At 36.9% G+C, this 19,401-nt stretch overlaps 2 protein-coding genes across 2 annotated transcripts in view; one reads left to right on the top strand and one right to left on the bottom strand.

Moving 5' to 3' along the window:
• The window catches only part of LOC131015234 (probable glycosyltransferase At3g07620), a 1,181,237-nt gene that overhangs the window by 163,214 nt on the left and 998,622 nt on the right, over window positions 1-19,401 (bottom strand). The window lies entirely within an intron of this gene.
• LOC131015201 (helicase and polymerase-containing protein TEBICHI) lies at window positions 1,925-19,069 on the top strand. Its single transcript, XM_057943476.1, has 33 exons — window positions 1,925-2,100; window positions 2,341-2,774; window positions 2,951-3,173; window positions 3,248-4,051; window positions 4,464-4,528; window positions 5,369-5,474; window positions 5,561-5,761; window positions 5,869-6,069; window positions 6,766-6,927; window positions 7,004-7,243; window positions 7,360-7,572; window positions 7,788-8,138; window positions 8,340-8,492; window positions 8,991-9,212; window positions 9,794-10,012; window positions 10,085-10,202; window positions 10,377-11,521; window positions 11,802-11,999; window positions 12,393-12,649; window positions 12,773-12,962; window positions 13,064-13,165; window positions 13,281-13,633; window positions 13,799-13,907; window positions 14,004-14,144; window positions 14,362-14,458; window positions 14,880-15,015; window positions 15,193-15,342; window positions 15,461-15,853; window positions 16,259-16,308; window positions 16,986-17,250; window positions 17,693-17,802; window positions 18,571-18,630; window positions 18,861-19,069. The coding sequence occupies exons 1-26, from the start codon at window positions 2,065-2,067 to the stop codon at window positions 14,948-14,950; spliced, it is 6,411 nt and encodes a 2,136-aa protein (XP_057799459.1). The 5' UTR covers window positions 1,925-2,064; the 3' UTR covers window positions 14,951-15,015; window positions 15,193-15,342; window positions 15,461-15,853; window positions 16,259-16,308; window positions 16,986-17,250; window positions 17,693-17,802; window positions 18,571-18,630; window positions 18,861-19,069.

Raw genomic sequence — 19,401 nt, 5'->3', positions numbered from 1 at the left:
AAACACATAAAATACACGAACAAAAGATGATCATATCATGAACAGTTAAATATAACATGTATACAACGATCATCTTTTATTCATGTATATCATGTATTATACTCCCTTTGCCCCGATTCAATAGGTCACAGGTCTTGGACATAGATGTTAAGAAATAAATAGTTTATAATAAAATAGGAGATAGAAAGTAACTTTTGTTGATAATATATGTGTCCAAAAAGTAGAAGATAAAATAAAGAAAAGATAATTATGTATGATGTACAATAACATTTGGTGCAAATAATGAATTATATAAGGATATTTGTTATGTATTGACTTTCCATTTTAGGAAGTGACCTATTGAATTGGGACGTCCGAATAAGAAAACATGTCCTATTGAATTGGGACGGATAGAGTAATTGTTTACGGTCTGACTATCTATTGTGTTATGTATTTTATGTATTTATTCATAGTTCTAGTTCTCACGAAAAAGATGCGATTCTCGCTTGAACCTAACCATATTTGAATAAACGAACAAAAAATAACATGTATAGCCATTTTCCTCCTATCACCAAGGTAAAGCCACGAGATCTCAGCCCCAAATTCTTCAAATCTGCCATGAACACTTCCTATGTGCTCTCACCAACTTTGAACATCGATGACAACACGTCTGAAGTTGTAGTAGCAATCGAATTTTTCTTTGGTTTCCCAAGCTACATTGCTTGACTTAATGTCCTAAAACTTGATGTTGACAGAAACTCCTGAAGGTTTGTTATGAAAGCCAGAGGCAATCAATAAATTGTGGCTCGGAATCCACTGCAAGTTAGTGGCCGCAATGGTGAAATTGAGATTGGCGTCGAAAATCTTATAATGTATATTGGTGGCCACAACACGAAGATCATCTCGATCTAAAGATCATACACCATGATGCAATTGGAATTTCTCTTACTCAATTTGAAACTGGTGAACAATTATCCATTTGATGCGCCAATGGCTTGCACTGTGGTGTCTGACCTAGCCATATATATTATCCCAACTCAGATATTCTATGATCATACATTTGCTGTCATTGATGATTTGTGGGCTAAATCCAACCCTGATGGTTGCTAGGAAAATTATGAATTAGTCATAGTAAATAAGTAGTAGTTATTTGTGAGGAAAAAAATAATTATGTTACAAGGAGTTCTATGTTTTCGAAGGTTAAATTCAAGGTTAGATCTTAAATATCGAGATTGAACTAGAAGTTCGAAATTTCTAGACGGTCAATTGTTCAGTCGTAGTAGCAACTATAGACTACATAATTGCGTTGAGCTTATGAAAATTTGAGGTAAACTTTTTCACTATTTTTTTTAATCTCATGTCATTGATGTAGTGAGAGGCTCAAATTCGCTACTTACAGTTACAAACCAAATGAAACTACTAGAATATTACCCATTCGATTTTGAGATTTAAGTCATGCACATAGACAACACTACAAATGTTTGTTCGTTCAAATGTTCCATTATCCTATATCTAACCAGTGAATCAAGTGAACTGCAAATAACCTATCACGAGACCTTTTAAAATATACATATATTAATATGATATCAAATTATCAATATCAAAATCAAACATCACTAGGCAAAAAAACTTGCACACATTTAATTAACATCTATAATTGACGTCTTGACGATGTTAATGTCAACAAATAATCAATCAAGAGTATATTTTTATCTATTAAACATTAGATGAAAAAAACATCTTATCAATTGAGTTGCGTTTATATATTCAGATGAGGAGGAAAGTTACACTCTAAAACCTCGTAGTCTATAAACGAGGTAAATGATGAAATGTGTTTCGATGAGCGAAGTAATGAGGCCAAACCCAAACAAGAGAAAGTTAGAGGACTTATTTGCAAATATCAAAAGTTTTTTGAATGCCACCTTTCTGATCTCCCTCTCCCTCCATCCCTCACTCACTCTCGCTCTCGATAAATACACACACACAGAGGCACTCCCCATTTGAAAAAAATTCAATTCAATCAAACAGACGGAACAGAGAAGAAAGTGTAATCTCAAAATCACCTCAGAGGCACGAAAGAGTGCCATGGACTCCGATTCTACTCGTGCCCGTATCGACCAGGTTTCAGTTCTATCCCCTTTCATGTATTTGCATTTCAATGTTTTCAGCTCGAACGGGTTGAATCATGATTATTGATATTATTTATCGGGGGTTTATGAATCTGGGTTTTGCTGTTAATTTTTTTTTCTTTCTAAAAATGGAATTTGCAAAATATAGTGTGAATTCGGTTATCAGTCGCCCTTTCTTCTCAGGTCTCACTCTATTCGATTTGATTTTAATTTTTTTTTTTGCAATCTGCAGTTCTTTTCATCCAAAAAGAAGAGAAAATTTGTGTCACCAGCGTCGAAATCTGATAGACCAGAAAAAGAAGCGAAAACCCAAATTGAATGTTCACCTAATGCCAAAGGGTCTTTGGTGAGCTATTTGGAGACCTCACCTGCTAAGTGTGTTAACTCTGCTTCGGATGAGAAGACGAGGCCGATTCCAGTAAAGAGGAATTTGATTTTGGAGGCGGATCGCTTATTGTCTAAAGATGACAATGAGGGTGCTCTCCACTGGCGGCCACAATGTTCTGAAGCATCCGGAGCTGCTCCGACAATGGAAAATGAATCTTTGTCTGTTATAGCTAACAATGCTGTAGAAGGTGCTCGAAAAGATTCCTCTGTAATGGGGGCCCTTGGGCGGAGCTCTAACCTCAAGCAGTTTACCAATAGTTTATTGTCATTGTACTGCGGGTAGTACTTATCCTCTTTTTACTCATTCATGGTTTTGTTGGATTTTCTTTATTACCTTTGAATTTGATCAACAGTTTTGCACGTCCATGTATTTCTAGTGAGTTGTCGTTGCCCTCATGCATGAGTGGCACTTTTTCTGTCCCTGTTTCTGAGAATCTAGAACTTCTCATGTGCAGTGGGCTACAGAGTAGTGTAAATTTGCCTTCAGAAACTAAAGAGATTGCAGATAAAAGACATTGTAGCCGCCCATCAGCCCTTCAGCTAGAGGAGGAAACCTCCGGGAGGAGGCATTGCGAGAATCCATCCAAAACTCAAAATGAATCCTTTTCCTCTCCCAAGGGCGGCCGGCTAAAAAATGCTGAGGGACCTGCGGATATTGGTTTTAATCATCTGGAGAAGGTATTTATCTTTTCGTAAGTGGCAGATATATCTCTTACAGAGATATTCACTAACTACATCTTAAATGTTGACAGGATGTTGCACAACCAAGTTTGAGAAAATGCAATAACATAACTGCTCTTAGTACAGCTGAATGTGAAACACCTGCTTCTTTCCCATCTAAACTTGGAGCGCGAGAAACTCCCCAGTCAACACGAGGAAGCTCATCGTTCTCTCCCGGGGATGCATTTTGGAATGAAGCAATTCTAGTTGCTGATGGGATTACTAATCCTAATGCTGATCTTTCTTCTCATGTCGCTGAGACTAATGAGGCTTTAAAAGTGGATTTCAGTACTCGTAATTCAAACAATGTGAAAGACAGAGGTTGTGTTCATCTGTTAAATAGTGCTCGGGATGGAGTTACACATTCAGTTTCTGATTTTCGTGCTGGTTCTGCCATGGGCTCACCGGGGATGCATCTGGACAAGGAGGTTTCACCACTTCCTGTGAAGCACTTTGATTTCAGTTTGGAGGCTAAACATCTTGACAAGGAGATACCAGCTGATGCTAATAAAACCAAACCTGACATTTTAACAACCAAAGAGACACTTGTCTCTATCAATCAACGCAATTCCCAGTGCTATACTCTCACGTGCAGTAGCTCCAAAGATCAAATCAATTCGAAAAGGAGTGTTGAAGATTTGAAGGAGAACATCCATGATGTTGCATACATTACACCGAATAGTGATTATAAAAGGGTTGTTGCTAATGAACTCAAAAGTGATTGCACTCCTGCAAGTTCTTTGGTGAAGGGGTGTTTGGATCTCAGTAATTGGCTTCCTCTTGAAATATGCCAAATATACTACAAAAAGGGCATATCAAAGTTGTACCCCTGGCAGGTAACCCTACCACCCTTAAGCTATTTATGTCCACCTTTTGAATTGGTTCATAGGTCCTATCAATGAAACTGGGGAATGTATTCATTTTTTGCACGTGATCTATTACACGCTTTACTCTCAACCAAAGAAAATATTTTAGCAGCTATGATAAAACATCTAACCTTTTCAAGCATTAATTGCCTTCTTTTATCAGAACCTTGTAGCCAATATTATGTTTCTGAAGGTTGACTAGTTTAGCTGGATGTGATGCTATTATGCAATATGCTTTATAGAGAGAGTTAGGCTTTTCATATTAGACAATCAAACAAGTTCACTATTTTGCTGTAATATATGCCGAGGTTCAAATTAAGCAATTATGCAAGTTTTCTGTAGTGTTTTTCTTGTTTAATGATTGAACTAAGTTATTTTTCAGGTTGACTGCCTCCAAGTGGAGGGTGTATTGCATAATCGAAATCTTGTTTACTGTGCATCCACAAGGTAATTATGTTTGAAAATTATAAGCTTTCACAAATACTTGTATTTTTTGCGATTTTCTCCATGTATACAACTATACATACATATATATATGTGTGTGTGTGTGTGTGTGTGTGTGTCATGCTGATTATGTTTTCTCTGCTAAAACTCATCTGTTATATACAGATTTTGATTAGGTTTCATGGGAAATCTGTGAAAACTTTCTCCTTATCTCTTTCTAGCTGTTCAGTTTATTTGGCCATTTTGTTTTTGTTGATATTGACCCAATATATACAGCTACACTTTGGCTTTCACATAATCATCTCCAAAAGTTTTTCGAGCACGACATTTGTATGCATAAGCTCAGTTTACTTTTACTACATCATGTTTTCTAGTTCTTTATAAGTATAATTGTATACATGATATTTGAGAAATATGCATTCACAACATTCAGCACTTCTCAGTCGTAGATGTGGTGCAAGGTGAACAATTAAGGTCTTGAAGTAGCAACTGTATCACAGATTTGTGACAGCCAATGTAAACTTGACTTTGGATGCAAATTGTAATGCACATCATCTGTTGCATGAAGAGAAGTAGAGAACATGTTTACGCTATGTCATCATCATTGATGCCTTTGCTGTTGTTATATCTTATGAATCAGAAGGAAAGGAATGGCTCTTGACTTTCATATCTCGAAATAGTTTTTCCATATCCATAGATTTGGCTCAGTTGTGGCACAACTTGAGCTATTTAAAGTTATCTATGTATTTTTCTTGGATTGGTTCTTTTCATCAGGGTCTTATTATATCTCATATCTATGGTTGCTCTAATCGCCATTTACAATCTTCTCTTTGGTTGTCATAGTGCTGGTAAAAGTTTCGTCGCGGAGATACTAATGCTACGGAGGGTTCTAGCAACTGGAAAAATTGCACTTCTTGTGCTTCCATATGTGTCTATCTGTTCAGAAAAGGTACTGAGTTTTTGTGCTTTTAGGGAACTGTCTTGCTACCTCGTTCCCTGGTGCTGATAATCTAATCTTTTTTCGGAAATATGTAGGCTGAACATCTCGAAGTTCTTCTAGAACCAGTTGGTAAGCATGTTCGTAGTTTTTATGGAAATCAGGGTGGTGGTTCTCTTCCGAAGGATACATCTGTCGCTGTCTGCACTATCGAGAAAGCAAACTCATTGATTAATAGGTTACTTGAAGAGGGTCGCTTGTCAGAACTTGGCACCATTGTGATTGATGAACTGCACATGGTATTCACGTTGCATTTGGGTTTCATTGGAGTGTCATCTGCAGCATATCATATATATTAACATAATTCTAATTCGTATATCTGGGTGGTTATAATCAATAATGGCAGGTTGGTGATCAAAGCAGGGGTTATCTTTTGGAACTATTGTTGACTAAGCTTCGCTACGCAGCCGGTGAAGGCAATGTCGAGTCTTCTAGTGGTGAAAATTCAGGGTCGAGCAGTGGGAAGTCCGATGCTGCTCGTGGCCTCCAAATCATTGGAATGAGTGCAACGCTGCCAAATGTGTCTGCAGTTGCTGATTGGCTTCAAGTAAGTATTTTATGATCAAGTTCATATGTAGTTTGTTCATATCATTGTCAATCTTTTTAATCAATTAGCTTTGCAGCCTAACGCAATTGTATGGCAATGTTGTCAAGATCTGCAATTCTATTTAATCCGTTGTTTTACTGCATTGCTGGAGACTTATCTTATTATAAAATTGGATTGAGTCAATCAGGAATATTCATAATCGTTTCCTGTGATGGATAAACACTGGATTATATTAACGTAGGGAGAATTGCATTTCTTATTCCATGGGGTAGAAGGGCCAGCCACACCACCTTTTAATTTTTGGATTACTAGATTTTAAACTTAGTCCTATTTTAACACTTTACAAACGTTTTGTATGGTGAGAAACTTGTGACAGTCAAGGCTAGGTTTAGGACTTCCTTCCCATCCAATGTGACCAAAAATGTGATTTCGCCCCAAAACTATGGTCAGACAATGAAGATACGATCATTGTAGTTTTCTTGTATTTGTTTAAAGAATGCACATTCGAGATCTCTTTTGGGCGATATAAACCTTGAGATGACTTACTGATGTTACATTAAAGTATTTACATTTTGGGAAAGCGTAATTCTAATCTTGCTTGCAGTTTTTTTAGCAAAATCCATCTCATATGTTTTACAGTTACTCTTTTTCGATCGAGGTCCTAAATGTCTAATGAATGAATTTGATCTATTTTAGGCAGCTCTTTATGAGACAGAATTTCGACCTGTTCCATTGGAAGAATTCATCAAAATTGAGAGCACGATATACAACAAAGAAATGGAAATTGTTAGGACCATTCCAAAGGTGGCTGCACTGGGTGGTAAAGATCCGGATCATATAGTTGAACTCTGCAATGAGGTTTGCTCTTACCTTTGATTTTTTGCAAGTATTTTCTTTCTTCAAGGTGACTAGTTCTGAGATGTTGATTCATTAGGTTGTCCAAGAGGGTCACTCGGTGCTAATATTTTGTTCTAGTCGGAAAGGTTGTGAATCAACTGCAAAGCATATTGCAAAGTATCTCAAGGGATTTTGTGTGAACCCTCGCGGTGAGCAAGGCGAGCCTTTTGATATTGCTTTTGCTATTGATTCGTTGCGAAGATCTCCTGCTGGGTTGGATCCTATACTTAACGAAACTCTTCCTTTTGGTGTTGCCTACCATCATGCTGGGCTTACGGTCTGTGAGCTACAAATCCTATTATATTGTTTGTTGTTAAGATAAATGTTGCTAACTTTAGATTATTAAGAAAATTCATTATATAAGCTTATTGCGGTTCATCATTTCTAGAAAAGGTTGAGGAAAGAGAGACTGTTGAAATGTGTTACCGCAAGGGACTTGTACGTGTCTTGACTGCTACTTCAACTCTAGCAGCTGGGGTTAATCTGCCTGCTCGGAGAGTCATTTTCAGACAACCACGCATCGGTCGTGATTTTATTGATGGGACGAGGTACCGACAGATGGCTGGACGAGCAGGTCGGACTGGCATAGACACAAAGGGGGAGAGCGTAAGCCTATTTTCTTATTCTCTTTATTATCCCAATTATTTGTTAGATTTTTCTACTCTTTTACTCTCTTTCCTCTCGCTCATAGTCAATCACCTTTTGTTTCAACTCAACTGGAGATGAGTAGTTCTATTTTTAATGAAGCTTGCAAACAAAGTCAATTTGTGTTTCTTTTATTACATTAATTCATCAGTAACGCTATTTAAATGATTCAACAGGTACTAATATGCAAGCCAGAGGAAGCCAAGAAAATATTGGCACTTCTTAATGATAGTTGTCCTCCACTTCACTCATGTTTGTCAGAAGATAGGAACGGTATGACCCATGCAATACTTGAGGTTGTTGCTGGAGGAATTGTTCAAACTGCCAATGATATTCATCGATATGTAAGATGTACTCTTCTCAATTCAACGAAACCCTTTGAAGACGTGGTGAAATCAGCACAAGATTCTCTTCGATGGTTATGCCATAGAAAGTTCCTCGAATGGAGTGATGAAACTAAGTTATACACCACTACACCCCTTGGACGTGCATCATTTGGCAGTTCTCTCTGTCCAGAAGAATCACTTGTAAATATCTTTATCCTTTCTTCATTTCTGAAGTGCAGATTCATATTTTTTTTTTTATCTATAACTCGTAGATTGGTAACTTTGACCTGCGCACTCCACATGTTTTTTTAAATAATTGATTTTAGTATCAACATATACCATGTTGAGCGTATTTATAGAGCAGATGATGTAGGCAATCAACTAACTTTGGATCCTGTGTAGATTGTGCTGGACGATCTCATGAGAGCAAGAGAAGGTTTTGTTCTAGCTTCAGACTTGCATTTGGTATACTTGGTAACTCCCATTAATGTAGATGTGGAACCAGATTGGGAACTGTACTATGAAAGATACATGCAGTTATCTTCTTTAGACCAGGTACTTTCACTATATCTCCTCTTCTGTTATGGTACCCCAGAAGAAATTTTGGTTGTAGTTCTGGAGTGGTCGTACAAAGTTACACAGCATATCGTAGCCCTGTTTCACATTAAGTGTTTTTCTTTTAGCTGTTCTTTCCATTGGAAACATGCTAAATCATATGCGCATTTGTACTAATTTTCCAATTATATTTTGATATGTTTATTTGTTCTCTTATCTTTACCAATCATTACATTCATATCAATTTAGACAATGATTCATTATTCATATTAACTTCAGTTGCAAGACAGATACCACTGAAAGGAGGTTTAGTCTCATTGAACTTTTCCTAGTAGAAATTATGAGAGTCTGCCATATGGTTCCCTAAATTTACTGTCAACAGGGACGAACTGCTTTTATTTGTCTGATGTTTTTCAGGATGATAGACCAAGCTGCTTATAGCTTCTTGCTTCTTCAACAGTTGTTCGATGAATCTCTCATATATATTTTTTAATGCAGTCTGTTGGCAACCGAGTTGGAGTAAAAGAACCTTTTCTGATGCGTATGGCTCATGGCGCGCCTTCTAGATTTCTGCACAGATCCAGGGATAGTGGCAAAAGCTTGCAGGGAAAATATGATCACAAACCTGGGACGTTAACCCATGGCGTGCTCTCGGATGAGCAAATGCTTAGAATGTGTAAACGGTTCTATATTGCTCTTATCTTGGCCCGGCTTGTGCAGGTAAACTTGTTTTATGCCATGGGACAATCAACCATGTTTTGACTGTACCTACTATTTGTTATGCTTATGCAATATCTGTATATACTCTCTCCGTCCACAAAAGAATTTCCTATCTTTCCTTTTTGGGACGTCCACAAAAAAACTTCTTACCTATTTTTGGACTATACCCCACCACTTATAATTACTTACTTTTCACTTTTTCACAACTCCCAATATTAATTATAACACATTTTTACCACTCTCAATACACTAAACAATTTTTTCTCTACTCTCAATACACTCAACAACATTTTTCTTAAAACTCGTGCCACTCCCTCCTAGGAAGTTCTTTCATGGACGGAGGGAGTATTATATTTCTCTCTTTTCCCCGGCCTAAGGCTGGTAAAGAAGGCAACCTCTCCGGAGTACTTATTTTTTCTTTCCTCAATCTTATCATTTCATCTTATTAAGTTTGTAGTAGCTGAATTATTGACCATTGTTTATACTTATGTATAATTTAAACTAGCAAGTTACTTTCTCCTATGCTGTTATCAAGTTGGGTCCATGTGTAATGATAGAATTTTGTGATGCTGGACAAATAGGAAGTACCTGTTGGTGAAGTTTGTGAAGGTTTTAAAGTTGCCAGAGGCATGGTTCAGGCCTTACAAGAAAATGCTGGAAGGTTTGCATCAATGGTTTCAGTGTTCTGTGAAAGGCTTGGTTGGCATGACCTTGAAAGTTTAGTCGCCAAATTCCAACATCGTGTTTCATTTGGAGTTAGAGCAGAGATTGTAGAACTTACTGCCATTCCTTTTATTAAGGTGTGTGAACTGCTTCTTATTGAAATAATGTAAATTTAGATTTGATTTCTTAACTGCTTCTTGGATATTTAGGGTTCCCGAGCTAGAGCACTCTATAGGGCTGGTTTACGAACACCTCAAGCCATTGCTGAAGCTTCAATTCCTGAAATTGCCAAAGCGCTTTTTGAATCTTCTTCATGGAGTGGTCAGGGTAAGTTATATATATATATATATATATATATATATATATATATATATATATATATATTTGTTTGGCCTCTGGTGGGTTCATGAATATCTTTGATATTTTAACTTCGGTTTTCAGTATATATGGTTCACATGGTGTACTAGTCATAGGCTAATATGGATCAATTACTTATGGTAGACATGGAGGGTGCCGCACAAAGGAAAATACAAATGGGAGTTGCCAAGAAGATTAAAAATGGTGCTCGGAAAATAGTTCTTGAAAAGGCTGAAGAGGCAAGGGTTGCTGCATTCTCTGCCTTCAAGTCTCTTGGACTTGATGTTTCTCAGCTCTCTCGGCCATTAGAGGCCCCTCGAAAAGAGCCTGCATCATCGTCAGAAGAGGAGTCTACAAGTAGCTATGCTTTCCTTCAGCATTCTAAGAACATTTTAGACTCTCCATCGGTTGTCGTCAGACGTGTTGAGGGAGACCAACCTATAGACCCTCTACCAGCTGGTTCAGTTGAGGAAAATTCAGCAGGAAATGCAGGTGGTAAAATGCATTTGGAAAAATGTGTGTTGATTGAACACACTACTAATCCCGTTAATGGAAAGATACATATTACTAATAACTGCACCAGTAATCCAAAAGGGTTCGCTCCTGATCCATCAACAGATATTGGTGGCGTTAAGCGTCAGTTAACAGAGAATATTGATCATGTTGGAGAACAGCTGCCCGAAAATAAAAATATATGCATGGGAAGCAGGGTAAACAAGCTAGAAAAGGGTCCTGTCAGTGTAATTAGTATTCCTGGCGGAGTCGATTCTTTTTTGGATCTATTGGATGCTACTACTGAGTTCTTTTTTGATATACATTTTACTAAAAAATCTGAACTGAACTCTACTACTCCATTTGAGATACATGGCATAGCCATCTGCTGGGAGGATTCTCCAGTGTATTACTTAAGTATTCCAAAGGACATATCCCGCTATAACAGCAAACAAGATGATCATTCTATGGGCAGCAAGGATGTTCTACCGCTAAATATGCAGGTGGAGATTGCCAAGAAGAGATGGACTAGGTTTGGGGCTATAATGGGGAAAATGGATGTCAGGAAGTTCACTTGGAACTTAAAAGTTCAAATTCAGGTGCTAAAGCGCCCTGCTGCTTCTGTCCACAAGTTTAGCACCCCACATGGAGGAATCAAAAGTTTGGGTTTGGATCTTATAGACAATTCATATTTTATGTTTTCTCCTGCTCATGTGAGGAATGCAATTGATCTGTGTGTCGTAGCATGGATTCTTTCGCCTGATGAGGAGAAAAGTTCTTCTCCTAATCTGGAAAAGGTAATTTTGTTGCTCTTTTGGTTCTGTTTATGAATTGGATGTGGTGTTTTTAAGAAAATAAATTTGTTTTTATTCTCAAATACTGTAGTAAATGTCTTGTGTCACTTCTAGGGTGTGATTCTACAGCAGTCCAATTCTGATATTGGTTTGGTTTTATTAATACAAAGATGGACAATAGCTATAGAAATATTGATATATATACAAATATTTAAATTTCATCATAATAGTTCTGGTGATTTTTAGTTGTCAGAAACAGTCTCTCAAGTTACAGTCTTGACAGGAAGCTAAAAGGAGGTTATCCAGCGATGCTGCTGCATCCACTAACCGTAGTGGTAGATGGAAAGATCAGACGCGGAGAGCTGCACATAATGGATGCTGCCGCAGAGTCGCACAAACTCGAGCTTTGTCTTCTATTCTATGGAAATTACTACACTCTGAAGAACTAATTGAACCACTTATAACCGTTGAAGTTCGATTGGTAAGGGATCCTATATTGCCATCAGAGGAAAAAGTTAACCATATTTCAAAACATAAATAACATATCCATACACAGGCACAGCTCCTATGGACTGTTAAACTTGGAAAAGAGCAACTTAATTTATGATTTTACTTTCAATCCAAATGGTAAACGATGGCATTATCTAATATGGTTTTTATCCAGAAAGTTGAAAGGATTCAGATATAAAGGCATTGTTTTTGCTTTCTTCTGTCTTGTTTTCTTTCGAACTTTTTTCCTGCTATATATTTTACTTCTTGTTTAATCCAGGTTCTGTCAAGTATACCGGGTCTCCATTTGTAGTGTTTCTTTCTTTGAAAAAAAGAAAAAAACTTTAGGTTTCTATGTAATACTTGCTAAGTGATTTACTTGTAGGTCAATATTCTTGCTGATATGGAGATATTGGGAATTGGTGTCGACATGGAAGGATGCCTTAGAGCGAGGCAGGTGCTTGGAAAAAAACTGAAGTTGCTGGAGAAGGAAGCTTACAGATTAGCTGGCAAGACATTCTCATTATCAATGCCTGCTGATATAGCAAATATTCTCTATGAACATTTGAATCTGCCCATGCCTGAAGGTTACGAAGGGAAGAACCACCACAGCACTGACAAACATTGTCTGGAACTGCTCAGGTACTAATGGTTAGCTGAGCCTTGCTGATGCAATCCTGGCACAATTGCGTACATCACAATTTTCAATCACTGATCTAGATTCCCTATAGTTTGTGGGCCTAACAAAATTTTGCTCTATTTCAGGGACGAGCATCTTATAGTCCCAGTTATCAAGGAGCATCGGACATTGTCTAAGCTCTTCAATTCTACTTTGGGATCAATTTGTTCACTTGCTAGGCTCTCTGTGAGGGCCCAGAAGTACACTCTGCATGGTCGTTGGCTCCAGACATCAACAGCAACTGGCCGACTGTCAATGGAGGAGCCTAACCTCCAGGTTTGTTTGTTGTGGCATTTCCTTTTCATGTATTGTTTTTATTCTTATCACAAAAGTCATAATGTATTATGCTGCGTTTGATCTATGTGAACTGGGCACAGTGTGTTGAGCATATGGTTGAGTTCAAAACAAATGAAGTTGATGGGGAATCTTGTGCCAGCCACTATAAAATCAATGCTCGTGATTTCTTTGTTCCTACTCAGGTAAAGTTGCATTAGATTCTCAAACTCAAGATGTCTTTGTGCTTATTCTTTCACGAGTCAGGAGTTATGCCACAGTATATTCATATGCATCTTCTACTTTGTTATCTTGTTGCAGGACGATTGGGTACTTTTAACTGCAGATTATTGCCAGATAGAGCTGAGACTTATGGCCCATTTCTCAAAAGATTATTCATTGATTGAGCTGCTAACTAGTCCCCAGGCTGATGTCTTTACCATGATTGCCGCAAAATGGAGTGAGAAACATGAGTCTAGTGTGAGCTCACAAGATCGAGAGCGAACAAAGAGACTGGTTTATGGAATCCTCTATGGCATGGGGCCAAACACACTGGCAGAACAGTTGGACTGCAGTGCAGATGAAGCTGCGGAAAGAATTCAAAACTTCAAGAAATCGTTCCCTGGGGTTGCGTCCTGGCTTCAGGAAGCAGTTACATCTTGCCATAAGAAAGGGTGAGGCAAACTAATATTGATGAAAAAATGTTTCTTACTGCCGAACGATTTTTTCTTAGCTGCAATACTTTCATATAGATTTATCTAACTCTTATTTCAAGTATATGTATATATTCTCTCATCATATTTTTCCCTCTTGTAATAACAAGATCCTTTCTGCTGCAGTTATGTAAAGACCCTTAAGGGACGAAAACGTTTCTTATCAAATATTAAATTTGGTAACAGTAAAGAAAAATCCAAAGCTCAGAGACAAGCTGTGAATTCTATATGTCAGGTGAATTTCTTTTGCTGGTGAAATTTTACATACTTGCTATTCTGGTAGTGGGTTTTTAGTTTCAGATGTTAACTTCTTTCAACTTTATGTTTCTAGGGATCTGCTGCCGACATAATAAAAATTGCGATGATATGCTTACATGATGTGATTGGTGATGATTCTGAAGCATTTGCCCCAAGTTTTATAGATGCCGAAAAATTTCAATTGCTTAAAGGTCGCTGTCGGATCCTTCTACAGGTAATTGGTTGAAAAAGTACCACATGTTATGCTTGCTTATGTATTTCTGTATCAATATATCCTCCAATTTATCGCTCTTACTGGCAGTAGTGAAATTGTACCTTTCATGCTTAATTGGTTCACATCTTGGTTTTTTTTTCTTTTTTATCCGCTATTTTTGGGCATTTGTCTCTGAAGCTTGTGAGTTTGATGGACATGTCTGTGGCCGTCACGTCAGGTACATGATGAACTCGTGCTGGAAGCTGATCCTTCAATTGTAAAGGAGGCTGGGTTGTTGCTCCAAACATGCATGGAACGAGCCGTCTCACTTCTAGGTATGGTGTTAAAAAAATTCATCAGGTTTGTTGTCATTTGTCTAATTCATGGAATGCCTACAATTCCCTGGCTTCGGTAAAGGTGCTCCTTCACTACCTCCCTTTACATATATGCAAGTGTATGTCTTCAAACGGTGAAAATTGGTTGGCCTCAAAAAGTTTAAATGTATATGCATACAAGAGAGTTACACTATAGCAGCTCTCAATCTCTCCAAATCCACTAAATTGTCAGTCCAAAATCTTCACTCTCGATAAACATGAATCGTATTTCATAATCAAGTGCACTGACATGGCTTACCCTAAAGAAACTTATGTAGAAAATAACTCAATTCTTGCTTTTCTATGTATTCTGAGCCTATATTATTGTTATGTTCAAGCAGATATTGTTCTCAATAATAATTCTTCTTTTCGTGTATTGCAGTTCCGTTGCCTGTCAAGATAAAACTCGGGAAAACATGGGGTTCGTTGGAACCTTTTGATCCTAATTGTTAGCTAGTCATGAGCTATACTTCATTAACACTTATATATGAGGAAACAGTTTGATCTTTCAGTCTAAGGTAATGATGTCTCTACAACGTTTTTTTTTTCAATCCTAAATTTTGCCAAGCGACATATCAATATTTTTTATCCGAAGTCCGGTTGCTTTCTCAACTAGTCACCAACGAAAAATACTCAAACTCCTTTCATTCCACTTCATCTCCTAACTTGGCTTTTCTTGGACTGGTTTCTTGCAGTTGTCTTTTCATTTCCTGTTGCTTGTACATACAATTCGCTTGGCCATGAACTCGAGCTCAACGACTGCTAGCCATGCTCGAGTGAAGAGAACCAAACGCATACGTTTGGAATGAGGCACTACAACAAAAAAGATATATTGAGGCACTTAGGTAGAGACACTTTTTTATCAAGTGCCTCTAAATATATTTTTGGGACACTTATTAAATATTAATTAGATATAGAGGCACATAGTTAATAATTTCACTAATTAAAATCTTTTGGCGGAAGGATTCGCGCACTCCAGTTTTCTCTCTCATTTTGGCGGAAGAACTCCCACGTCTTAAATCTCTTTCAATTTCACTCAAAACCTACCAATTGCCCTATCTCACACTCGACTCTCTCCTTTATCACACTAATTTTCCAATCTACGTTAGCATAAAAATACAAAATCTGAAAATCCTTTGAATTTTTCACCATTGTGCCGCCGATATCTCCTGGAGCAGCACATCTCTTGCGCCAACCGACATCCCGCAGCTGCGCTGTTGTCACTGCTGAGCGGCCGATTTCTGCCGACGTGCGCTGCCGATATCCAACATCTGCTTTCAGCCACTGTTGCGATTTGCAGTATCCCCAAATTAAAAGCGTCTTCTACGGTGAAGAGCAATCGCACAATCGTCACCTGTTAGTGTTTTACCCTCTTTAATTCTGTCTATTTAGTTTTGTGAAGTCCCCAATCACATTATTCCCACGTTATGGTTGAACTCTGATTTTACCACTTATTTGTCAAATCTTTTCCCTCTCATAACTCATGACTTTGTTAAGTGTGTTGCCTATGTGTGATTGGTCAGTTTGGTGTTAGTTCGGAAGCATTGGTGAATATCAAAAGCTATTGTTTATAGTGAATATTGCTCTAGAACCTTAATTTGATAATAACAGTATACCATTTTGAATTTAAGACTTTGGTGGACTTGATAGGGCCTGATGAATAGATGATCTGTTAGAATATTTTGCTTGATATGGTTGTTCGTTTATAATGCAGCTGAGAATAGTTTGTTTACTTTCATCTTCATTTTTGGTTGGTTTCAGATAGATCTTCGGGACAAGCCTGCACTTGAGATGCCTTTTGCTTCTCAAAAGTAAGTCTTCTTAAGTTATGTGGTTTAGTTGTGACCCTCTTCTTCAAGATTATTGTCCACAGACTACAATGATCATATTGATTTTTAATGTGTATATTTGCATCCATGAGTTTTCTATGTAACAGCTTCACACCTCATTCACACATGATGTTGTATATTATGTTTTATGCTATTGGTGTTTATGAATTATGCTCTTGGGGTTATTATCTTGATGAATTCAGTTTATGTTCTGTGTGAATACCACTATTGAATTTGCAATCAACAAGTCATGGTTTTATTTTCCATTATATTTGCTCTAAATTATTTGATCTTAGATTGTTGCTGAGTGCGTTTTGTTTAGCCTAATTTACTTTCTGATCTGTTCATGGTTACAATGCTGCATTTATGAAGTTTCTAATCATGTCTTTTATTTTCATGTTTTTAGTAACATATATCATGACGAAATGTATAATTTATTTATACACGGAAAATGTGAAACATGAGAGGGAGGAGAAAATATTTATATACATATATGATCTACTGTTATATATATGTTTTTTTTTGTTTCTCAGCTGATATATTGTTTCTCATCCATACCCATAGAAAGCTTCTAAAATTGGTATGCTCGATTTCTATTTAACCATGCTCAAAGTGGCAAACTTTAGAAACCTAACTTTTTTTTTTGTTTTATTTTGAAGCTCCAGTTCTTTCACAAGAGTGACTATCCTTCCATGGCTCGGCTGCTGTTCCTGATAACGGATTCGGAAGGAGGCCTAATCCTTCTGCAATACTAAGAAATGAAACTACTGCATCTATACCTGGCTGGACAGAGAAACCCTTGTAGAATACCAATTTTTCGCATACAACTCGAAAAAGAGATGAGAAGGCAGTACCTGCCTTATTGGCTTATTTTTTTTATAGTCTACTGTTTAAAGCAGTAAAAGATTTTAATCATCTATTCAGGTAATTATCAATTCCAATTCCAGTACTGATAAGATGGTCAATCATATTTTTATGAAATCCGCATAAAAAAAAAGTTAATGAAGTTCAAACTCGTCATATTTTATGTGCTGTAATTTTTGCTTGTGATAGTGGTCATCTTGAGGTGTATGTATACTGCACTATAATTGCTTCTGCTTTTCATTCATCGATTTAAACTTCTAGCTAATGTGCACCTGCAGGCTAATTTGATATTTGAATCTGGTTTTCTTGCTTATCTACTTCTACTTTAGCCTTGTTACGTATTACATGCTTCACTCTGCCGTCTGCAATCTTGCTGGATTACATTAACCTTTCTCTTTTGTCCAAGCTATACTGTAATTTTTAGTCTACACTGGTATCTGACCTATTACTGTCTTATTGCTTTAAAGGATATACTAACCTCTATTTTTTTTTCTGAATGCAGTTCTCCCTGATTTTGGTCAAGTGTACAGTTTCATAGGCAGTGTCTTTGACCCAAATGTGACTGGCCATTTGCATAAATTGAAGAAGATGGACCCAATTGATATTGAGACAGTATGCTTTCTAAACTTGATTCTTCTGATCCATTTGTAGCTGCAAAATTCCTCTAGAAGTTAAGGATTAGAAACCTCTTTAGAAGTCGAATGGATTTGATCACCTAATCAAAACTATGACCTGATTTAGTCAGTGAAACAAGAAGCAGAGGTTTTAATAGTGTATAATCGACAAGTATGTGAGATGCTTTTCTTAATGAAATGTGTGTAGGTAATTTACCTTGTGAAGACGAAGGTCACTTTTGCACATTCCTTTAGAGCTGTAGTGTATCTTCACTAGTTTCAGCCCTGTCTTTCTTGAATGCTCTATGAAAGCGTGCAATGGTGCTTTGCTCTATGTTGTCCACTTGTCACTAGTTTACTGTATTTTCTGTTATTGAGTTATTGTTGGTTTTCATCTAAACTAATTTTTGGTTGATTATACTATCTAATCCTTAACAATCATCTCAGATATTTTGTATCTTAGTTATATGTGTTCTTTTATTTGGCACTTAGCAGCCTATCTGCATCTAATATGATTAACAAAGTAGAATATTGAAGTTCAAGTTTGAGTTTGTGGGATTCTCTGTTGGTAATTCTAATTAGTAACTATAATTGTCACAACGCTAAACATGGCACCTTCCTCTCTCCCTCATGCATCTCAGCGGCAAATGCAGTGTTACTTTTACTTTGATCAAAGAAATCCAGTTCTCTTCTCTGAATTGACATTTAAATATGGTAAGTGTAAGCTCATAACATCTCATGATCTCTGTCTTTGTCTCTTAAACAGGTACTATTGTTGATGAGAAATCTCTCGAGCAATTTGGCTAGTAGTGATTTTGAGGATCATGTAAGTGCAAAATTACCATGAGCATTAAACTATTTGTTCAAGGGCAAATTTCTGGTTTGCTCATACTCTCTCTGCATTCCCTATATATTATTCGCCTAATTTATTGTGCTATTTTATGTTATGATCAATTATTACTTTGTCAATATCATATCTGTCTTGATTTTAATTGAAGCTGTGAAATGTATTTTGACTACATGTCATTTAACCTATCAATTATACCATTGTTGCAGAGAAGGCTGCTTTCATCATATGAGACTGACCTCGACAAGGATGATGCTTTTGATGTAACTGATTCTATCCTTTGTAGCCAATCTGAAGGTGCAGGCTAACTTTGTGTATTATTGTAGCCAAAAGAATATGATATGATTGTATTTGTACAATAAGTGTCTTTTTTACACTTATTTATATAATAATTTTAGAGCATACATTTTTAATACTACGGATAATAGTGTCTCTAATTTCTTTTGAATGTCAAAATAAGTGCCTCATGTGTTCATCTTAAGACACATAAGTGTCTCATAATATTGATCTCGAGACATAAAATGAATTATGGAGGATACATATTTTGTGTCCCGATATTTAAGCAAAAGACACAAATAAGTGCCCTATAACATTAATTTGGGGACATAAAATAAATTTTGAGCCTACACATTTTTTGTCCCGATACATAATCAAAAGACACAATAAGTGTCCCATAACATTGATTTGGGGACAAAAAATAAATTTAAAGATACACATTTTTTTGTCCCAATAAATAATCAAAGGACACAA

This window comes from Salvia miltiorrhiza, chromosome 3 (assembly GCF_028751815.1).
Source record: "Salvia miltiorrhiza cultivar Shanhuang (shh) chromosome 3, IMPLAD_Smil_shh, whole genome shotgun sequence".
In the NCBI taxonomy this organism is placed as follows: domain Eukaryota; kingdom Viridiplantae; phylum Streptophyta; class Magnoliopsida; order Lamiales; family Lamiaceae; genus Salvia; species Salvia miltiorrhiza.
The sequence above is the reverse complement of the archived record's forward strand: the minus strand, read 5'-3'. Positions and strand labels throughout refer to the sequence as shown.